At 50.4% G+C, this 20,558-nt stretch overlaps 1 protein-coding gene across 16 annotated transcripts in view; it reads left to right on the forward strand.

Annotated features, from left to right (window-relative positions):
- Positions 1 to 20,558, forward strand: part of TACC2 (transforming acidic coiled-coil containing protein 2) — a 213,385-nt gene that overhangs the window by 182,617 nt on the left and 10,210 nt on the right. For 11 of the 16 annotated variants that reach the window (XM_058697977.1, XM_058697988.1, XM_058697984.1 and 8 more), the window contains 8 exons: positions 3,453 to 3,514; positions 4,960 to 5,075; positions 6,227 to 6,398; positions 7,694 to 7,834; positions 8,784 to 8,873; positions 15,304 to 15,447; positions 15,909 to 15,985; positions 20,489 to 20,532. In XM_058697977.1, the coding sequence (XP_058553960.1) occupies positions 3,453 to 3,514; positions 4,960 to 5,075; positions 6,227 to 6,398; positions 7,694 to 7,834; positions 8,784 to 8,873; positions 15,304 to 15,447; positions 15,909 to 15,985; positions 20,489 to 20,532 (846 nt within the window). The remainder of the gene's footprint in view (positions 1 to 3,452; positions 3,515 to 4,959; positions 5,076 to 6,226; positions 6,399 to 7,693; positions 7,835 to 8,783; positions 8,874 to 15,303; positions 15,448 to 15,908; positions 15,986 to 20,488; positions 20,533 to 20,558) is intronic. The other 5 variants (XM_058697987.1, XM_058697992.1, XM_058697989.1 and 2 more) reach the window with 3 other exon arrangements.

Consider the following 20,558-nt stretch of genomic DNA (forward strand, 5'->3'; position numbering starts at 1 on the left):
CCCACTGATTAAAAACTCAGATTGGCAATTACACGCGTTTTTCTTTGAACGCTTGCTTAGCAAATGGCCTCTCCCGGCGGACTCTTTGGAAACATAGTGGGAACAAACCTCGTCCGCGTGGTCTCTAGGGATGCGGAGATTAGGAACCGTTTGGAGACAGAACCTCCAAGGCCTCTCCCAGCTCTGACCCAAGAGACCCTAAGAGAGCAGTGTTTTAGATTCACCAGTCTGGATGGGCCTTTGGGGGTCACCCAGCTCTCCCATCTCCCTTAACACGGGGCAACATCAGCCCCACCTTCTTGCATTCAATAGAGGGGCAGACACTCTCCTCAAGAGCCTAACTCTTCAGTGTGAGGCACCATTGCTGTCACACCTCAGACATTCAGAAGAGTGACAGCAAGGACGTTGTCCCCTTCCTAATGGTCCTTTTCCTCTCTCATCACTTATGTTACAAGTCCCAGAAATTTTAGCAGTGAGCAGTAACATACCCTTATATTTGTATAGCCCGTGGGAGGGCTTTTCTCTGACCTCATTTCATTTGCCAAACATAGTCACTTTGAGCTCCACTGTAAAGCTAAGGCAGTGGGGGATGGGAGGGAGTCAGCGAGTTGGCTTTGCCCGACCCTGGGAATGACTGCATCCTTCTGGCTTCTGCCCGAGGATCTTGGCACTCGCCGGCCGGGCTCTGGCCATCAGCGAGTCGAAGGAGAACGGCCGTCGGGGCCTCCCCCAGTGCGTTGTCCTCGATGACATAATTACCAGAAGGAGCCCTCGGATGGGACAGGGCCCATTAAAAATAACTTCAGGCCTCTGCATCTTGAAGCAGCACACACGTTAGGGAGCGGCCTCTTCTCTTGGATGTGAAGGCGTCCCATGACCCTTCCTGGCCTGCCAGCTGTGTGTGGCCTGGGCCGAAGCTGGGTGGGGCTCAGGCTCCAAGCCTGCCCTTTGAGGCTTTGCACTCTGAGCAGAGGAGTGAGATTTTGAATAAACGACGTTCAGGAAGGTGTTCCCTCAAAATACAGGGGACGATATTGATATTGGTCTTGTTCACATCTTTTCCTGGCCATTTGGTAAATTATAAACAAGAACCCCAAATGGCTATGATTACAAGTTCAGGTCCGAAGGAACACCTCCGGGCCTCACCGGGGACTGAAGCTCCTGTATAGAGTGTGGGCCTCCTGTAACCACACACGTTAAGAAGCAGGCATTTCTCTGGGGGGCCAGACCACCCCCTGCTATTGTACCATCATCTGCTGTCTCTGAAGGGGGGGACAGGGCTACTGGGCAGCTGGAAGTGAAGCCCCTTGGCAGGTAGGAAAGAAGGCAGGCAAGTGAGCTCCATGACCCGACACTCACCCAGATCAGCTGCCGGGAGACAGCTAAGATTCCAGGCAGGACGCTTCACTGAGCCGAGCTGGTAACCAGAGCTGGGCACTAAGCCAGGCCCACGGGTCCCTGGAAAGTCTCTCTGTGCCGGCCCTTAGCTCGTTTGGTGCATCCTGGGTGCTCTGTGCCGTCGTGGGGTGTGCTGGAGGGTTTCTGTTCGATACTTTAGGGTTAAATAATGCCTTGGCAACAATAATGATACCTTGGAGAAGGGGGCCGTTGATTCACTATTGTCTTCTCAGCTTAAAACAGTCTTTAATAGGACAATAAAATAATAGTCCTGAGGTCCCGTATCTGGAAAGTGATAGATCTGGAGGAGGTCCTAGAAATCGCCTTGTCTTTCACTGTCCCTGGCTTACCCTCTCATTTGTAAGATGAGGAACATAGTAAGTCTTCATAAACAAACATTTCTATGTCCTCAGCTGGGGCAGAGTCCCGGTACGGGTTCCCATTACAGACAGGCACAGACGCTGAATCCAGCCCAGCTGTGTGTGGTTGGCTTTGGGTCTCTGCTCTTCCCGAGTGACGCACAAATCGGGGCGGAGGTCTTTCTGGTCATTAATCCACAAAACCGGCTGCATTCCCCTGAGCAGGCCAAGCCTCCTAGAAGGATGTATTGGCTTCCCCAGGGAGATTCAAGGACTCTTGAAGAGTTGTCCACATGTTCAAGTGCTTCAGTTCATACGGCCGTGACCCCACACATTTGCAGGTTTAGGGAAGGTCTTCCAGGAAATATCTCCTTTTAAAGGTCCTATTAAGGGATCATTTTTTAAGCGATGACTTCAACAATACATACATGGGGAAGTGCTTTATAACCAGAACTGCTATCTGTATTTCATGTTAAAAAAAAAAAAAAAAAATTCAGGGGGCACCTGGGTGGCTCCGTCCATTGAGCATCCGACTTCAGCTCAGGTCATGATCTCGCAGTTTGTGAGTTTGAGCCTCGTGTAGGGCTCCGTGCTGACAGCTCAGAGCCTGGAGCCTGCTTCCGATTCTGTGTCTCCCTCTGTCTCTGCCCCTCCTCCGCTCAGGGTCTGTCTGTCTGTATCTCTGTCTCTGAAATAAATAAACATTAAAAAAATTAAAAAACAAATTCAGGCTTTAGGCTTCAGGGATTGCCACTGACACTCTTGTCCAGCTGCTTTCTGAGCAGCTCACCTGTCATCTCTTGGCTTTCTTTTCAAGTAGGAAAGAACCATCTGGTAGCTGTAAATGTGGCTTCTGTGAGGAGAGAGTCCTTTCCGGTTTTGTTCACCGCTCCATCCACAGTGCCCAGCAGTTGAGGCACGTCGTATGTGCTCAGAATCCAATTGCTGGGCAGGGAATTCAGCTGAGGGTGAACTGGGTGTCCCCGTGGAGCTGCCCGGACACCCGAGGGAGTCAGCGTTTCTAGTCTCCAGTGAAAGCTTCTCGACTTTTCTTTCCAGCCTGAGGTCTCTGGTCAATTTGAAATAGGTCATATCTCCACCTCTTTGGACTTGAATCGTCTTTGCATTTAAAAATCTGATTTGGACCCGCCCCGCAGGCCCTGGTAGAAATTGAGGGAATGTTCCATGTGACTTGCAAAGCTTCTCTTCCAAACAGCAGTGAAGGAACCATGTATGTTCTTCCCTTGCTTCAGAGTATGGCTGGGGCTAAAATCTCAGTTCCAGAATGTCCTCGGGATGTGGGAACTTTCTCCATGTTGCCCAGGAGGCTGACAGAGGGAAACGACACTCAAAACACACTGTTCTGAAAACTCAGTGCATTGTGTGGAGACCTGTTCGCGGTCAGATCTGTGTCTCTCACGGTTCGTTCTCTCAGGCTCTCTCAGGTTCCCAAATAGCCAAAGCCCCTTTGCAGCCTGAGGTTTATGAGCGGTCTGAAAGTTGCTGAGCTGAGCCTCCCCTGCCAGCCGAATTGGAAACCTCAAGTCAGTGGACAGGCTCAGAGTTTAAAGTCTGGTTCCAGACCCCACCCTGCCTGGCCCAAACCTTTCCTTTTTTTTTTTTTTTTTTTTTTTTCTTTTTTCTTTTTTCTTTTTTCTCTCCCTGATGCTAACTCTCGTTTTGTTTCTTTTGCAGAGTTGGATTACAGAAACTCCTACGAAATTGAGTACATGGAGAAAATTGGTTCCTCCTTACCTGTAAGTTCTGCTTGCTTTCCCTCCCTGTCTTGTGAAAAGGTAGTCACTGGCCTCCTCCTGAGCTCAGGCCCCAAAGCCAGGGTCCTCTGTGTCTGCAGCATCCTTGGCTGCATAGGAAGGGTGAGCTGGGACTGGGGGTCTCAGGTTTGTGGTTCGGTCCACTTGAGATGGCATTTTCAGGCAGAAAATGATCGAATACAGTTAGGCCTTCCGGCAGAATGATTTCCCTTGAGGGGGCGGGGGCAGCGCCCTGGGTGGCTCAGTCGGTTAAGCGTCCGACTTCGGCTCAGGTCATGATCTCACGGTCTGTGAGTTCGAGCCCCGCGTCGGGCTCTGTGCTGACGGCTCAGAGCCTGGAGCCTGTTTCAGATTCTGTATCTGTCTCTCTCTCTCTGCCCCTCCCCTGTTCATGCTCTGTCTCTCTGTCTCAAAAATAAATAAACGTTAAAAAAATTAAAAAAAAAAAAAAAAAAAAAAGATGCCTGAAAAGGTGGAGGAGCGTTTTGGTTGTTTTTAAGGCACACTGTTATCTGTGGTCTTCAAATTAAGTGCTTTGTGTAACTGAAGACTGCCTTTTCTGGCAACATGTCTCTCCCCACACCGCCATCCTGCTGTCATTTAAGTGGCTGTGATGGGCGTCTGTCTTCCCCGGCTCAATGTCTGCTGCCTCCAGGGCACTTGGTTCCGAGCAGTACCTCTCGCGTTGTGCTATTGTCCAATGATGCCATCGGAGGCCTACAGGTGCCACTTCCTGTGACACTGATGGGCCAGACACATTGCTGGGATCTTTATCTTTCTTTACATCATTCGCGGATGCTGGGATTGCTGCGTCCAACCCACCGTTTGCTCTAAGTCAGCAGACCGACCGTGATGGAGGCGCTCACCACACTGGGCCATTGGGCTTGTCCCCCCACCGCATTTGGCGGTGGGCAGCACCCAGCCTGGGGGGCTTGCCTACCCCTCCCGTTTCCCTGTCCTCTCTCCTGGCCAGCACCTGCTGGCTCCTCTCTTCTTGGTGGCTCAAGAAGAACGCAGGCTTTTCCCAGATAAGTTATTTGTTCTATTGAAGAGAGCTCTGCTTTTCTTTCTTTCTTTCTTTCTTTCTTTCTTTCTTTCTTTCTTTCTTTCTTTCTTTCTTTCTTTCTTTCTTCTTTAAGGTTTATTTATTTTTGAGAGAGAGAGAGAGGGAGAGAGAGAGAGAGAGAGCATGAGCAGGGGAGGGGCAGAGACAGAGGGAGACACGGGACGCAAAGCAGGCTCCAGGCTCTGAGCTGTCAGCACAGAGCCCAACGTGGGGCTCCAACTCAAAAGCCATGAGATCATGAGCTGAAGTCTGACGCTTCACCGACTGAGCCACCCAGCGCCCCAGGAGCTCTGCTTTCCAATCTCTATAGCATGTTCAGGCCACCTGTAGCTGAGCTGACATGTGCCTTTGATCCCTGCAGCAGGACGATGATGCCCCGAAGAAGCAGGCCCTGTACCTTATGTTCGACACTTCTCAGGAGAGCCCGGTCAAGTCTCCCCCAGTCCGGACGTCAGAGTCCCCGACGCCGTGTTCAGGGTATGACTTAAACGAGGGGAGAGTTACGGGTCGGGCCAGCTGTCCCCACGCCTCTGGGCCCTGTGGCCCTGCTATCCTGGCTTGGTTTCATTCACATGTGTTCAGGCGGCCCGCATCTCGGTCTCTGACCGTCCACATGGATGTACGTGTGGGGCTGTGTTTCCAGCTGCCCTTTGTCCTAAGGAGAAATCCGTTAGCAGCTGAATGCATGAGCCTCTCCGATCGCCCCCCAGTGCACACATGACTTTGTTTTGTGATTTGTCCCGTGGGGAGGCAGCGTGCCTCTGCATTCAGACCCTGAGTTACTGGCTGCGTGACCTGATGCGGGTTACGTGACCCTCCTGTGCACAGTGTCCTCACGCTTTGTAAAGTGAGGGTAGTAACAAGACCGGCCCTGTAATTAAATGAGGCTCTCAGTCTTACAGGCACCCCCCAAACTGTGCCATGGGGAAAGGGGCCGACTGTCCTCCCTTGCCATCGGGAGCATTAAACCGAGGCGTGGAAAGGAAAGCACGAGTCACAGGGCCGGCCTCTGCGTGGTGCCCGGGACACGTTTCCTGCCCGTGTGGGTGTGAGTTCCCATTTGTCGAGCTGCCCTGTTCTGAGCTGTGTAGCACTGGATGGGGTAAGGGTGGGCACCCCTCTGTGCTTGGGACCCTCCCATCCCCTCTTACCTGCCCATTTCTCCGAGCGGGACTGAAAGCTCTAGCTTTGGTTTCCAGAACCTGCCCACCGTGACGATGGTGATGTTATTGCAGCAAGGATACTGGTGATGGGCACCGTGTCAAAGTGTGCCAAGTGGCATCTCACTTTGATCTTCCTGTCCTACAGAGAAAGAAACTGAGATACGGTCCCTAGTCAGGCGGGCTGCTTCGCTCCAGAGCTTGTGCTCTCAACCAGTGGCATCTGTGCCTCTGACTTTCCCTCGTGAGCAGGTCCTGGCAGGCCCTGGGGTGGGGCGGGACCACCCTCTCCCTCAGGCTGTCCTGCCCACAAGGCTCCGTGGCCACCCGACATCCACCCCGTTTCCCTCTGGGAGCGTAGCCTTGGAAGTCCAGGATCCTTTGGGATGTTGACTGACCGGGGGCATCCTGGTCGATTTCAGTGGGATGTCCCATGAGAAAAAGTAAAGCTGCTCTTGGCTTCCTCAGGTCAAGTTTTGAGGAAACTGAAGCCCTTGTGAATGCCGGGGCAAAGATCCAGCATCCCGTCACACGAGGGCTGGCCCCCAACCAAGAGCCACACTTGCAGGTGCCGGAGAAATCCTCCCAGAAGGAGCTGGAGGCCATGACCTTGGGCACCGCTTCAGACGCGATTGAAATTGTAAGTGGGGTCGGAGGGGCCCGAGATCGCTTGGGGTGAGGCCTGGGCCGGCTGAGTCCCATCACCAACGGGTCCAGGCCTTCAGAGCAATACTCATCCGGTACCAGGCGCGGGGCCCCACCCAGTCCCTGGACCACAGAAGCCAGCCTAGGAGACCCCCCTCCGTAGCCACGAGAGAGCTGTGACTCTCCATTTTCGCCAATGGGGTTTTGCAAATTCTCACTTCTCTTGAAGTGCTTTATTTGCCTTCCGGGTTGTTGGTTTTCCACGTTAGTCCCCTGGGGCTCGACTGTTGGCTTTGGAGCCATGCTCGGTCTGTACCCTGCTTCTCCATGCTCCGTGGCAGGGGGCAGAGAATGGCAGGTCAGGGGACACTCCTTTTGGGGAACAGTTGGCTTTCCTGGGCCTTGGTGATGGGAAATCCCTCCTGTGTATGGACCAGGGCTGTACCTCTCCCCTCCCTCCCAACCCCTGTGGAGCCTCGCAGAGCCAGCAGACCCCCTGAACATCTAATGGACCATCTTTGTAGGTGAATTTTATGTGCAGCTTTTTTTAACTCCCTCTTAGCAGTCCCCAAGAGGGTTTGAGGCTGTTGACTTAGTTACTGTGAGTGTCAATTTTGTTGTTCTGTATTAGCAGACCGTTCATTTATCTCATGCATCAAACACTTATCGAGCACCTGCTGTGTGGCCGTTAGATACCGGGAAAATATTAGTAAGCAGAAAGAGAGTGGATGTGATCCAGCCATCTCTCAACTAGACACCATGGAAGGATTCATGCACGATTCAGTTTCTACACAGTTGGCTCCTGATGTTGAAGTCTTTGTAACCTACCCAGAGACCTGTTTTCATTTGCAATCATCTTCCCGTTATTTAGAAAATGACCTTTCCCAAAACCTTTGATGGTATTTATACTTGGAGGTGTTTTCTCGATGACTTATATTATGTTTGGAAAACCCATCAACTGGCTTGTCTCACCCCGAGCCTTTGAAGTAAATAAGTAAATGGTAACTTTCCTCCCACCAATTGGTTAGGGGGTGAGGGTGGTGTGGAGTGGGAGGGTACGTACCTAACGCTGTGCTTTTGGGCAGGGCGTTGGGCCTGTCAATCTCCAGATGCCCATCATCAGCATGTGGGAATCAGTCCAGATGAAAAGGGAAGTATTAGCACCTAACGAACATTCTCTTTAGCCTCAAGTCAGAAACGTCCAGCAAATAGGTGCATGGTCCTTGCTTGGAATCGATATCACTCTGTCTCCTCTATTTTTCCTCTGTGTCCTCTTCTGCCGGCCTTCAGACAGCTCCTGAGGGCTCCTTTGCCTCTGCTGACGCCCTCCTCAGCAGGCTAGCTCATCCAGCCTCTCTCTGTGGTGCACTTGACTATCTGGAACCCGACTTAGCAGAAAAGAACCCCCCAGTATTTGCTCAGAAACTTCAGGTTTGTAGCCCACGTGTGACCTTTTGGGGAGTTTGTGAAAACCTCAGTAGAGCATGAACTCCGAACCCCACATGCAATGAGGCGGGATTTAAGGAGGTGTTACTGGAAATGCTCCACATGAAATCTCTTCCCCGCCCCCCCCACAAAAGACTGATGTATGGGTGTTCTTGATCCAAGACGCCAAGATGATATAAATTGTGTGATTACATATGGGACAACCCATTTATATTTCAATTTGGAAATTGGACCCAAACAGTCATTTTTCAGAAATTTTGATAGCCCCAAAAGCAGTTTCTGTGATTTATTCACGGAACCAAGGGTATTAGATCACCATCGCGCCCTGCTCTTTAATATATATGGGAGAGCTAGCTCAGACTCCCAATGAGATAACATCTGGACTCGGTCTTACATCTGGAACCAAAACAATCAGCTGCTCTGTGCCTTAAATTTGACAGCTTAATTTGACATCCTCTACACTAAGACCTTCAGGGCAAACCTAGAGAGATCATGAGCAGTCATTTGAGAATGCAAAACCATTCACGGAAATTGTCGGCCAACTTGACGTTAAACCAACGAAAGGAGAGAAACCGAAGGAAACAGTGCAGTAAAAATTTTGATCCCGTTTTAAAAATCGTGTCATATTTGACCACATGATACTTCCCGATAGACATTCCAAAGGGCAATTAGAAAGAAAGAAAGAAAGAAAGAAAGAAAGAAAGAAAGAAAGAAAGAAAGAAAGAAAGAAAAGAAATTAAACACTTATTTCATGATCTGCTGAGGTGTTAATTGTGAAAGAAAGCCAGAGCGTGTGTTTTTCCTGAGTACCTGTCATGACATCACGTGGCACATTCATTTCTTGGATGTGGAAAACATTGACATCCTGTCTTGGTGCATTTTCCCCCCGCGGTTTGCTCACCCCCACCCCCCCCCCACCCCCACCCTTGGGCAGGAGGAGTTAGAGTTTGCCGTCATGCGGATAGAAGCCCTGAAGCTGGCCAGGCAGATTGCCCTGGCCTCCCGTAGCCGCCAGGATCCCAAGGTACGGGTTTGGTGCTGCCGTGCGCTGCCCCTCGAGAATGTGGTGTGGTCCAGAAGTTTGCTTGCTAACCATTGGCCAAGCAGGCAATGTCCGTATTCTGCAAAGTGATCTAAAATGTTCTAAAAAGCCAAAAGCCTAACTTGTGTAGACGCCGAGCTCACCCCTAAGATCCAGTTAAATCTGTGATGAAGGAAACAGCAGGTTGGTTGGTAAAGCTGGTTGAATGGAGGAAAATATGAGAAGCCGGTGTAGAGTCGGTGGCATAAAGAAGTCTAGAATCTTAATGCAGTCTTATTGTACGGTCCGATATAAAACTGGTTAATATCGGCTAAACAAGACAAATGGAAACTTTGAGGTTTTGTTTTCTGTAAAAATCACTTCTCTACTGAACATAAATAATTCGCAACTTTTCTATTTTTATTTTAAGTTTCGTTTATTTTTAGAGAGAGAGAGTGGGTGAAGGACAGAGAGAGAGAGGGAGAGAGAGAGAGAGTCCCAAGCAGGCTCAGCTCAGAGAGAGCCCCGTGCGGGGCTTGAACTCCCAAACCGTGAGATCATGATTTGAGCCAAAATCAAGAGGCAGACAGTTAACGGACCGAGCCACCCAGGCATCCCACAAGTTTTCTACTTTTCTACAAGTTAATATCTAACTGTAATGAGACCGGATCCTAGTCAATAGTAAATAGCGGAACCAAGACCTTCCTGAGACATTGGATTGACCCATAGGCCAGAGTCGATAGAATTACTGAAAAGCAACCCTTTTCTGTAAAGGCCAGATGGTCAGTATTTTAGGCTTTCTGGGCCATCTGGTCTCTGTAACAACCACTCAACTCTGCCACTGTAGCTCAAGAACAACCACAGACAATATGTAGGTGAATGGGTATGGTGGTGTTCCAGTAAAACCCTTTTTACAGAGTAGGACATTGGACCATTTGGCCCGCACACCGTAGTTGGCCACCCCTGCTCTAGAGTAGAGTATGATACTGACCGAGCATGCAGAAATCTTTGTGCCTGGCTTCCAAGTTTGGCGTAACTTTTCTTAACTGTTTGAACGAGTCGCCGAAGACGTGCAAAACTATGGCTCTGTGAGGTTCAGCCCAGCCCTCGGGGCTGACGGTGAGCTGTGGTCTCCGAGGACCCGCTTCATGCTCACCCCCCACACTCCGCCCTGAGTTGGGCAGCCCAGTGCACTCTGTGGCCTTGAACGTGTTGGTGAACCTCTCTGAGCCTCCGTTTTTCCAGCTGTAAGATGAGGCTACTAACAGCGAGTTTGCAGGTTGCTGTATAGATGATGTGTGTGGGACGGTGCCATGCCTGGCACACAGTAGGTGCGCAATGAATGAAAGCTGCTCTTGTCAGCTCACCTTCGCTTTTGCCTCTGATCTCACAGCTTCTCTGCTGTAGGGAGTCCAGGGCCCGTTTTACAGATGGGGAAGTGGAACCATGGAAACAGTCCGAAGCCTGACAGTGAGTCACTGACCCAGCAGGAACGAGGACTCCAGTCTCCAAATGGGAGCCCCTTGCCTGTCCATCTCAATTAACAGCTCACTTGATATAGGATCAGAAGTTCATGTGGTGCTCCTGCCCGCAGGGCCTCCCACGTGTGATTTCCCTGGAGCGAAGGAGGGGGGCTCCCTCCCAGAGACATCGCTCACTGAGAGAAGGTGGTCATACTGTGTGTGTCCAGACTGGGAACACTGGGACCCAGGGCAGGGACGAGAATGTCAACACACATTGCTGATGTCCTTGTTCTTATGGTCAACCCAGAAGCTTGGATTTAATTTCCACGAGAAAGATTTTTAGAAAGCATTAAGCAGTGATGATTTTTTTCCCCATTAGATTTATTTCTTGATATTCTTGGGTAGTGGCCTGAGGACAGAATGAATTGCTTCAAGTTTGGCCACTGTAAATGCAGTATATTCCTGTCCAGCAGTTTGAGGCAGAGTTGAGCATGTTCTAGTAAGAGTTCAGATTGAGTGTGAAATGTTCTGGAAAGTCTCGTACCCCTGCCTCCTTCTTCCAAGGGTGCATCAGACATGACAGTCGGCAAGTAATTGATTGGCTGGCTGTTGACTTCTGTCAATTACAGCTTGTTCTCAGACCATGTGTCCCGATTTCCATATAGAAAATACTGTCACCTGACTCTACTGCGTGTGGGTCAAGAGACGGCCCCAGCCACCTCCTTATGTATTTCAGAAGAGTATGCTAAAAGAACATTCCTGGGGGTAGAACTGTCTTGGAGCGTAAGGAACATTTTTCTCTGCTGTAGTAACTTGTACCGCTTGTTTGGGTTTCTGTGGGTTTCTCGTTCATGTAGACGCTTGATTGCCCCTTTACTGCTTTGGAAATTGCTGATGTATAGAAAGAGAAACAGCAGCTGTGTATCCAATTTGCTCTTTTTTCCTGCCCATAAATTTCAGCTGCAGGTGACATAGCCCAGTCTTTTTGGCAGCATGGTCTTAAACTGTTGCTAACACAAAAATGAAATCACTTGGAATGAAAAGAAATCACTTGGAGGGATGAAAAGCCACATGAAATATGGTGGCGGTGATTTCTGGTTGCTCCTTCAAGCAGCTTCACTTTACATTTCCCTTTAGACCAAAAGCCAGCTGCGCTGACCTTCGAAGGTCTGCAGTGGGGTTTCCTGTCTCATTAGTCAGAAGACGTTAGAAATGGGGAAGACTCCTTAGGGCCGGGGTGTGGGGCTGTAGCTCCTTAGCGTTTTTCTTCCACCCCCTTCTGGCCGAAGTGAATTCGATCGTAACCTCCTGGGGTTATTAATCTGACCAGGGTGGCCAGCTGTGCGGTACAGCCGCCCCGAGTGTAGCCAGGATAGATAGAGCGTAAATGGCCTGTCTGTGTGGCTTTTGCAGAGCGATACAAGGCATGCGAGGGGTGGATTTCATCTCTGTGCGTAACGGATACTGGTTGCGATCCCTGAAGCCGTTGGCCTTTCTGGTTGAGGGGACCCAAATACGAAGACCGAAGGAAGTGTGTGGGTAACGTAGGAATAAGGATCATGTAAATGACAAGCTTCAGGACCGGAGGAAGTCCTAGAAAAAGGCCCCTTAGGGAGGCAAAGGGTGCTGATCCCCAGTGCAGTGTTGGATCCCTCCACGAGTCCTGGCTGATAAAGGCAGACGCCTGGGTTTTATGTCGGCAGGAGAAGTTGGCAGGTCTGGGGCAATGGCCTGTGCAGGCGAATGGCCTGACATCATAGGCTCCTTCTCTCGTGCTTTGTCCGGAAACCACCCACCACCCCCGACATTAATAACCAGCACGATGCCCGAAAGCTGCAAGAACAATCTGAAGAGCAGAGACAGAGGGCTGGCCTGGGGTTTCACCTCGTATTTGCCAGTTTGGGGAGTTTGCGGTCATCGCCTGCAGCCTGTGTGGAGAGGGGCTGAGGCCACGTCTTGACTCATTGAGAAGGAGCGGCCAGTCACTGGCTGGTGGCACCTCTTGTGGGAGCGGGTGAGGGCACACACTGAGTGTCATCCTGAGCTCAAAGCCTGCAAATTCGGATGCAGCAGCTCCAACGAGGGGCCCCACCTGGCTCTACCCCCCAACGTCCCAACCTGTGCCCCCTCTCCATGACCTTGACCCAGCTTGCCCTGGGCTCCCAGCCTGACCTACACTCCTGGCCCCCACCTTGTGCACGCGTCTCCCACAGCTCTTGGGGACAGCTGGCTCCCAGACAGGGATCCCACCTTGCTTCCCTTGAGGCCTGGAGACAGGGAACCGGCCACAAAGACTGTGAGCCTGGGTGCGTGGCAGGACCGTGAGGCCAGAAGGGCCCCAGGCATGAGCTCTGCGGGTCTGACTGGTGGCAGTGCCCCCAGAGGGTCCCATCAGGAACCAGGATCTGAGTGAGTGGATTGAGGGGCCGCAAGCTGATTCCAAAGGCTCCTGCTTTTTCTGAGTTGGGGCCATTTCACATGTTACTACTCTGTGATTTCTCCTGGCTTTGGGGCTTCTCCAAAGCTGCAGTGAGTGGGGGTCTCTGCAAGAGGAACAAAGCTTAATCTAAGCCCGATGTTAAAATATCAGCGAGACACAAGCCTATTTCAGTTAGAAATAGTTCTTGGTTGTAAGAGAAAACCGGAGTGTGTACCTTGGATTTCATTAACATGCAGATAACTGCAGGCAGTAATTCAAATGGATTCTGAAGTCATCTGTTCCTTTATTGAAAACACCAGGTGGCCGGGATGAAAGGTGATAGTGAATCACTGTATGTGGTGCTAACCATTGTGTTTACTTAGAAAGCTCATTAATTTATTTATATTTCATTCCCTTCCTTGTTGTACAAAGGACTCAGGCAGCTTCAAGAGCACCAGCTCCTGCAGCGGTCGGATTTCAATTCTGCCCTGTCCGATGAAGTTAGTTTTAGTCCATTTCCCCTCGTGCTTCACAGAGCTCTCTTACTTGGAGTCAGAACTGGATCTCATCCTGGGAAACCTTTTGGCCGAATCACTTCGATCCTCCCATTTTTTCATCTTCCGGAGGACCAGGATGAGTGGATGGTGTCCAGTGTTCTTTCCACTTTGAAATTTTATTCTACTTGTTTTTTCAAAGGACACTTTACTTAAAAAGTGACAGGAACAGGTTTTTTTTCATCGTCTTCAGTATCTTGTGTTTATGAATTTTCTCCGTAAATACAAATAGAGTCTTATTGTCTAGGTGTAATTGTGTCTTTACTTCCTGAGAAGTTTCCCATGTGACAAGTAGAGCCTTGAAAACATTTCAAACAGCAGAGATTCACCCATGCACGGGAGAGGCTCCGTAGCTCTGATCTGGTGGCATGCTTTCTTCTGCGAGATCAGCCTGCCAGCTCCTGGGTTTTGGTCAAATGTCCTGCACTGGAGGCTTCTTTAGGACCCGAGGAAGGAAAGATCGTGGCATCCCACTAGACACCAGAGTATCACCAGGGTCTGGTAGAACAGGGGGCCGTGTGCTCCCCTCTCTGAGTGATCGTTCGGGGCCCACTGCAGAGGGAGCCCAAACGCTCAACACCAGGCAGGGGCAGCGAACCCCAAGCCCGCTTCTGGGACAACCACAACCATGTCTTTCGCTGTGCATGTGTACGACTAACTGGCCCTAACTCTGTCATCTCCAGTCCTATCCATTAAATTTCTGCCTGAGTTTTCTAAGTTATTTCAAGTTCATTTCCTCTGATGCTCTAGCGGGGGGGCGGTAAGCAGGCCTGTTCGTGGGATGGAAGAGAGAGAACCTCCGGGTGCGCCCCCCGCCCCCGCACCGTCGGGTCTTTAACCTTACCTGCTTCCGCTTATAAGACCAGTCCTCCCCGTACTTTCTGCACATCCCTCTTTCGACTCCACCAGGGTAGAGCTGTGTTCCCTGCCCACGTCTCATGAATTTCCCTGGGAACCTGCAGTCCCACCCTGACTGGCTCCCCACCATGACACTTCACATCGCGTTGGACTCTAGTCCCCAGGGGTGGCGGTTTGCCTGGGCAGCCGTGACAGTGTCAGGAGGTTAATGCATAGGACTGAGAGTGTGCTTGCCTGGTTTGGTGTCTCTGACAAAAGAACTAGACTGCCAGCCCCGGCTGCACCGTTGACCATGCTCCTAACTCCGCATCTCAAGTGTGTTGGAAATGGCTGAGCTTTTTGTGCAAGGGGAGGAAGAGTAACGGTGGTCCTCCCCTCCCTCCCAGGAGGCTGGTGACTGCCCTGTCCAGTCAAACCAGTGTCAGTTGTGGGAGAGGGCAGGGAATCCCACCACCTGTTGAGGGTCTTACCAGCCAGTGGGGATATTGTCAGCGATCCGGTTTTCGGTTTTGCCGTAGACACAGCAGACTTCAGGCGATGTAACTGCAAAGGAACCCTTCCCTTGGGGCATCCGGAAACTAGCTTTCGAAGGTGACGTTGGTTGATAGCCACGGTAGGCCCTAAGCTTTGTGTGAACATATCCTTTCAAACGGGGCTGAACGAATGTTCCCCGAATTGAAATGCAGACAGTCTTGCCACACTGATCAGATCTGCAGTTATTCAAAACTAGGCAAATGGAGATTAGAATTCAGCATCGTTCGCCATCAGGCTTTTATTTTGGGAGCGGAGCCCGCCGGAAAACAGCCTTGGTTCTTAAGCGCTGTGCCTAAATGCCTCTGCGTCTGATAAATGGCAGTGATAAGCAGGCACCAGACATGCTTGACTCCGAAAGCTGGGAGTTGGGGAGGCCTCTGCCATTAGCCCCTTTGTCTGCCTGTGCAGGTGCAAAACGATCGATTTCCATAGATTGTATCCGGCCTTTCCCCACTCATCAGTCTGAGCATTTTCTCATACTTTTGATGTTCTTTGTTTCAAAACCATACAACTGACCCACTCACGAGGGGGTGAATGCAAATCCTCTGTCCTATGCGTGATATTAACGTGGTGTTTTTTTTTTCTAATTAAAAACCATTCCACAGAGAGAAGCTGGTCACCCAACAGATGTCTCCATCTCTAAAACAGCCTTGTACTCCCGCATCGGGACGGCCGAGGTGGACAAGCCCGCAGGCCTTTTATTCCAGCAGCCTGACCTGGACTCCGCACTCCGGATCGCCAGAGCAGAGGTACTGTGTGGCATGCGTGTGGCTCGGAGGAGGGCAGCTCTGGTTGCCCTGGGAAAGGCTCCGGTCTCTGCCACGCCTAAATAAAATTATATTTACACCCATGGTCCACAAAGCCAGCATCTTTGGACACAGACTGTATTCTGCAACCATTGCAGACAGAGGCGGGTAGCAGACGGGCTTTGATCTTCCTGGACACCATTGTTTAATGAGCCTCTATGGCCTTGTTTGATCTATAACAAAAAGCATATGCCTTTTAGTTGCTCCCTGGTGGGCATCGCGGAAGTCTCATATCTGGCTTATTTCTGTCTCACGCTCTGGGGAAGTTCTCGGAGTCCAATTATTGTTTGGTGTGGGAAGTTCTAATTGTACATTTATTCAGTGTTTCCTTCTTGGTCTGTGAATCGCTCAGATCTGAATTCACTCCTCTGGAGCTCACCTTTCTCTTTCCTCCCTGATGCCAGATCATAACCAAGGAGAGCGAGGTCTCGGAGTGGAAGGCTAAATACGAAGAAAGCAGGCGGGAGGTGATGGAAATGAGGTCAGTTGTGGTGCTTCCTGGCACCTGGGGCATGGCCCACCTGTGGTCCCATAGCAGCTGGAGCTGCTGTGGCCCACGAACCAGCTCTTCCCAAGAGTCACCTGTTCTTTAAGAGACAAGGTTTATATTTTCGCAAAAGTATTTTTCGTCATGGTACTCTTATGAAAATATCATGCACCTGAGCTAAATATTGCAAACAAATAAATACCTGTGCGATGAAAAGCAAATCTCTTTCCCCCCCAGTCTCCAATTCCACTCCCCTCAGGTAGCTGCTATCCACTGTTTCTAGTATAGCCTTCCAAGAATTTTCCATTTCTTCCTTTTTTTTTTTCTGAAGTTTATTTATGTAGTTTGAGAGAGAGAGAGAGCATGAGCAGGGGAGGAGCAGAGAAGAGGGGGGAGAGAGAATCCCAAGCAGGCTGTCAGTGCAGAGCCCGACATGGGGGCTCGATCTCAGAAATTGGGAGATCATGATCCGAGCTGAAATCAAGAGTCGGATGCTTAACTGACTGAGCCATCCAGGCACCGCTCTTTTTTTTTTTTTTTTTTAATTTATTTTAGAGAGAGCGGGGAAGAAAGAAGGGCAGAGGGAGAGAGAGAATCCCCCAACGCAGGGCTCCATCCCATGACCCTGGGATCATGATCTGAGCCAAAATCACAAGTCGGACACTCAACCGACCGAGCCACCCAGGCGCCCCAAGAATTTTCTATTTCTGATTGCAAATGTGTGAATGTGTCTATACAAACTCCATTTTTCTTCCAAAGTGGGGAGTAGAACTGTACATTATCCTGTATTCTCTTTTAACATTGTAAAAAATCTGTTTAATGTTTTTATTTATTTGTGAGACAGAGAGAGACAGAGCATGAGCAGGGGAGGGACAGAGAGAGGGAGACACAGAATCCGAAGCAGGCTCCAGGCTCTGAGCTGTCAACACAGAGCCCGATGCAGGGCTCAAACTCACAGACTGTGAGATCATCACCTGAGCTGAAGTCATAACCCGCTTAACCGACTGAGCCACCCAGGCGCCCCTCTCTTTTAACATTGTAAATCTTGGACAGATTTTTATACAACTGGACCTTATTGTGTAACAGGTTTAATGGTCCTTGTATGGTTCTAACAAAGTGAACTTCACCAGTCTCCGTGGATAAGCAGTTGGGTTACCTCCGGAATTTTGTCTGAATGATTTATTTCCATTTGCTGCATTGGTATTAGAAGTATAACAGCCACCACATCTTAAGTGCCTATCACATCACGTGCCATGTGCTGTGTTTCTGGCACACGGTCTCTGTTGCTCCCCAGGCCCCTCAAGAAGCGACCATCAGCCCCATCTGACAGTGGAAGGGCTCAGAGCGGTCAGGTGACTTGTCCAAGGTCCCGAAGCTTCTAGTTAGAAGAATGTGAATTTGAATCCACCTTTCTGGTCATAAAACCCCAGCTCTTTCCACTGTACCCAGGGGCCTGCCTCCCTCGTCATGTCTGACGGACCTTTTTGCCTTTTATTTTCCTTCGTGATTCATCGTCATCTTAGAGACTAAGAAACCATGTCTTGGGCTAGAACTTACCCTTGGGATGTGATCTTAAAAATGGTATGGCCGGGGCGCCTGGGTGGCTTGGTCGGTTAAGCGTCCGACTTCGGCTCAGGTCATGATCTCACGGTCTGTGAGTTCGAGCCCCGCGTCGGGCTCTGTGCTGACAGCTCAGAGCCTGGAGCCTGTTTCCGATTCTGTGTCTCCCTCTCTCTGTGACCCTCCCCCATTCATGCTCTGTCTCTCTCTGTCTCAAAAATAAATAAACGTTAAAAAAAAATTAAAAAAAAAAAAAAAAAATGGTATGGCCAAGTGGCGTTTTTAAGAAACTTGGACCCAAGCCTTGGCCCGGGCCATCCCAGGTTAGTGAGCACTGCCCGGGGCTCTGGCTGCTGCCGGGTCTGAGAACCGCTCCTGGGAACACAGTTCATCTCTCCACACACCAGCCTTTCTTCAGCACAAGCTGAACTGACACATGGGTTTTCCAGTCTCAAGGGAAGAGATGAGAGATCGTTTTGAACGAGACGAAAGATCTGGTGCTATATTGAAAATCCTCAATAGGCTTGCTTCGTTTTTGAGTCTCAGAGTTTGGGAATAAGGGAAAAATAGATGAGTTTTTAAAAAGTCGTTGAATTAGTTCATTTAGAGGGCGCTTGATTGCAATAGTCGCTGCTGGTTAATTATCAGAATCGGCTGCATTCCTGGCTACGGCTTTAAGTAGCAAATTATTTAGGGTAGTCGGATCCCCTGTTTTCTAGGTCAAATATTATCTTCCTGGAAATTCTCCTATTAGTCCCTTCTTCCTACTGATGCTTTCTGTGACCGCTTCTGGAGGTTAATCCGAGCGTGCTGTTTCACACATTCACACTGAGGCCCTGCGGTGGCGTCATTTGAAAATTTCTCTCCTTTATCTCTCTCTCTCTCTCTCTTTTTTTTTTTTTTTTCAGTAGGGGAATAGAGGAGGGAACAACATGGCTTTCATTTTTTGCCTGCCCTGAAAATGAAAGCAGGGCATGCTGGGAAGGCTAGAAGCTCCATCCCTGATTCGTTTTGCGTCCTCGGGAGGAGCTGTACCTCTGGGGGCTCCAGGGAGTGCTGTTGACTAACCAGTGTGGCGGGACTCCAGTGTCACCAGCCGACACAGCCGCACTGGTGTTGGAAGGCCCAGCTGTCCACCTTGGAGCCAGACCAGACCAGGTGACCATCAGGCTCCGCTTCCTAGCTGCTTTGGGGCCTGTTCCTTAACTCTGTAAGCTGACTTTCCGCCTCTGTGAAGAAGGGTGAATCCCAGCACCTCGAGGCGTAAGGGGTATGAAAAGCCTCCAGAGTCGGATGTCTGGATGCGGAGCCAAGCTTGGCGGCTTTGTAGCCCTGGGATTCTGAAAAGGTTCCTGCGTCACCCTGTGCCTCAGTATCCCCATCAGCAATCCTGGCGGCAATCAGGCACCACTTCACTGTGAGGAAGAAAGAGCTGCAAATACAGTGCCACCGAAGCGGCTTCGGGCCCCTGGTCTCCCTGCACCTCTGGAAGGACACATCCCGCACCCGCTGTGGTCCAGTGATGGGTTCAGGTGGGGCAGCCTCAGGGGGTCCATCGCTGTTTCGTGACTCAAGGGTACAAGGAGGTATTGTTTAATTACAGAAGACGCAAAGTGCTTCTGTGTAGGTAGGATTCAGAAAGAACCCATGTGGGCTCATGTCGCAGTCACCTTTTTTGTTGTGGGTTGGCTTTGGTCAAGGCGCTGTCCTTGGGGCCAAGGTCAAGAAGCCAGGGACAGACACCCAGCTGCTGCGACGCCTTTAGACTCTGCAGAATGCCTTCTGCTTTCACCGGTCTTTTAACCTCATTCAGTTCTCCCACGGCCCCGAAAGTCAGGCTCCAGGGTAATCCTCAACCATACCAGGGAATCACCTGAGTCCCCAGTGTCTGTGACCAACCTGTCTGAGCCACTCAGCTGGGAGAGGCAGGGCCAGCTGGAATCAGGGCCGTTCTGGGCTCTCCTGTGGAGAGTAACTGTTGGATAATGTAGGTGAAACTCTCAAGTCTTTTTTGAGAGGTTCCTTGCAGAAGGTTGACTTTCAAGAGGGGGGGGGTGCTTCTTCACTCCTGGGTCCTTCCACCTGGGGGCAGCAGTGAGACAGTCTTCCAAGCCGGGGATCTTCGTGCTTTTGTGTAGCTAAGGTTTGTTTGAAGTTCGGAGGAGAAATCAGGGAAGGCTTCCTGGAGGAGATGGCATTTGAATTGGACCTTGAGAAGCAGACAAGACTATGAGAGGTGGAAGTAGAGAGGCAAAGTGAACAACACGGGCAGGGTCATGGAGGTGGAAAATCCCAGAGCCGGCAAAAACTCATTTGTTCTCATTGAACCACTTTGTTCATGAGATGGCAGGGAAGGAGGTAAGGTTGCTGAAAGCGATCAGGCTCAGGTTATGGAAGGCTCTGATTGTCAGGCTGAAGGGTTGGCCTTATGTTTTTTCCTCAGTGAGCAGTAGGGATGCATCGAAGGTTTTGCCCAGGGGCATGTTGTGTTCAGAGTCACACACTAGGAAAATGAACTTATTTGGGTATGTAAGAAGAGGGGCGGGGTTGCAGGTGCACCTAGAGGTGTGAACCAGCTGTGACAAATAAGACTTGTCCCCTAGGGGCGGCTGGGTGGCTCCATCTGCTAAGCATCCGACTCTCAGTTTCAGCTCAGGTCATGGCCTCACGGTTTGTGAGTTCAAGCCCCCCATCGGGCTCCACACTAAGAGTACAGAGCCTACTTGGGACTCTCTCTCTCTCTCTCTCTCTCTCTCTCTCTCTCTGCCCCTCCCCCACTTGCACGCTCTCTCTCTCTCCTTGCTCTCAAAATAAATAAATAAACTTTAAGAAAAAAATAAGACTCGGTCAGGCTGCTGAGTCCAGCACGGGGACCCTACTGTCAATTAGAAACCATTCTGTTGTCACAGTTCCAACGTATTTTTACTTCCCTTACAGGAAAATAGTGGCTGAGTATGAGAAGACCATCGCTCAGATGATAGGTAGGTGTCCTGACTGGCGGCCTCAA

This window comes from Neofelis nebulosa, chromosome 13, assembly GCF_028018385.1.
Source record: "Neofelis nebulosa isolate mNeoNeb1 chromosome 13, mNeoNeb1.pri, whole genome shotgun sequence".
Classification (NCBI taxonomy): Eukaryota; Metazoa; Chordata; class Mammalia; order Carnivora; family Felidae; genus Neofelis; species Neofelis nebulosa.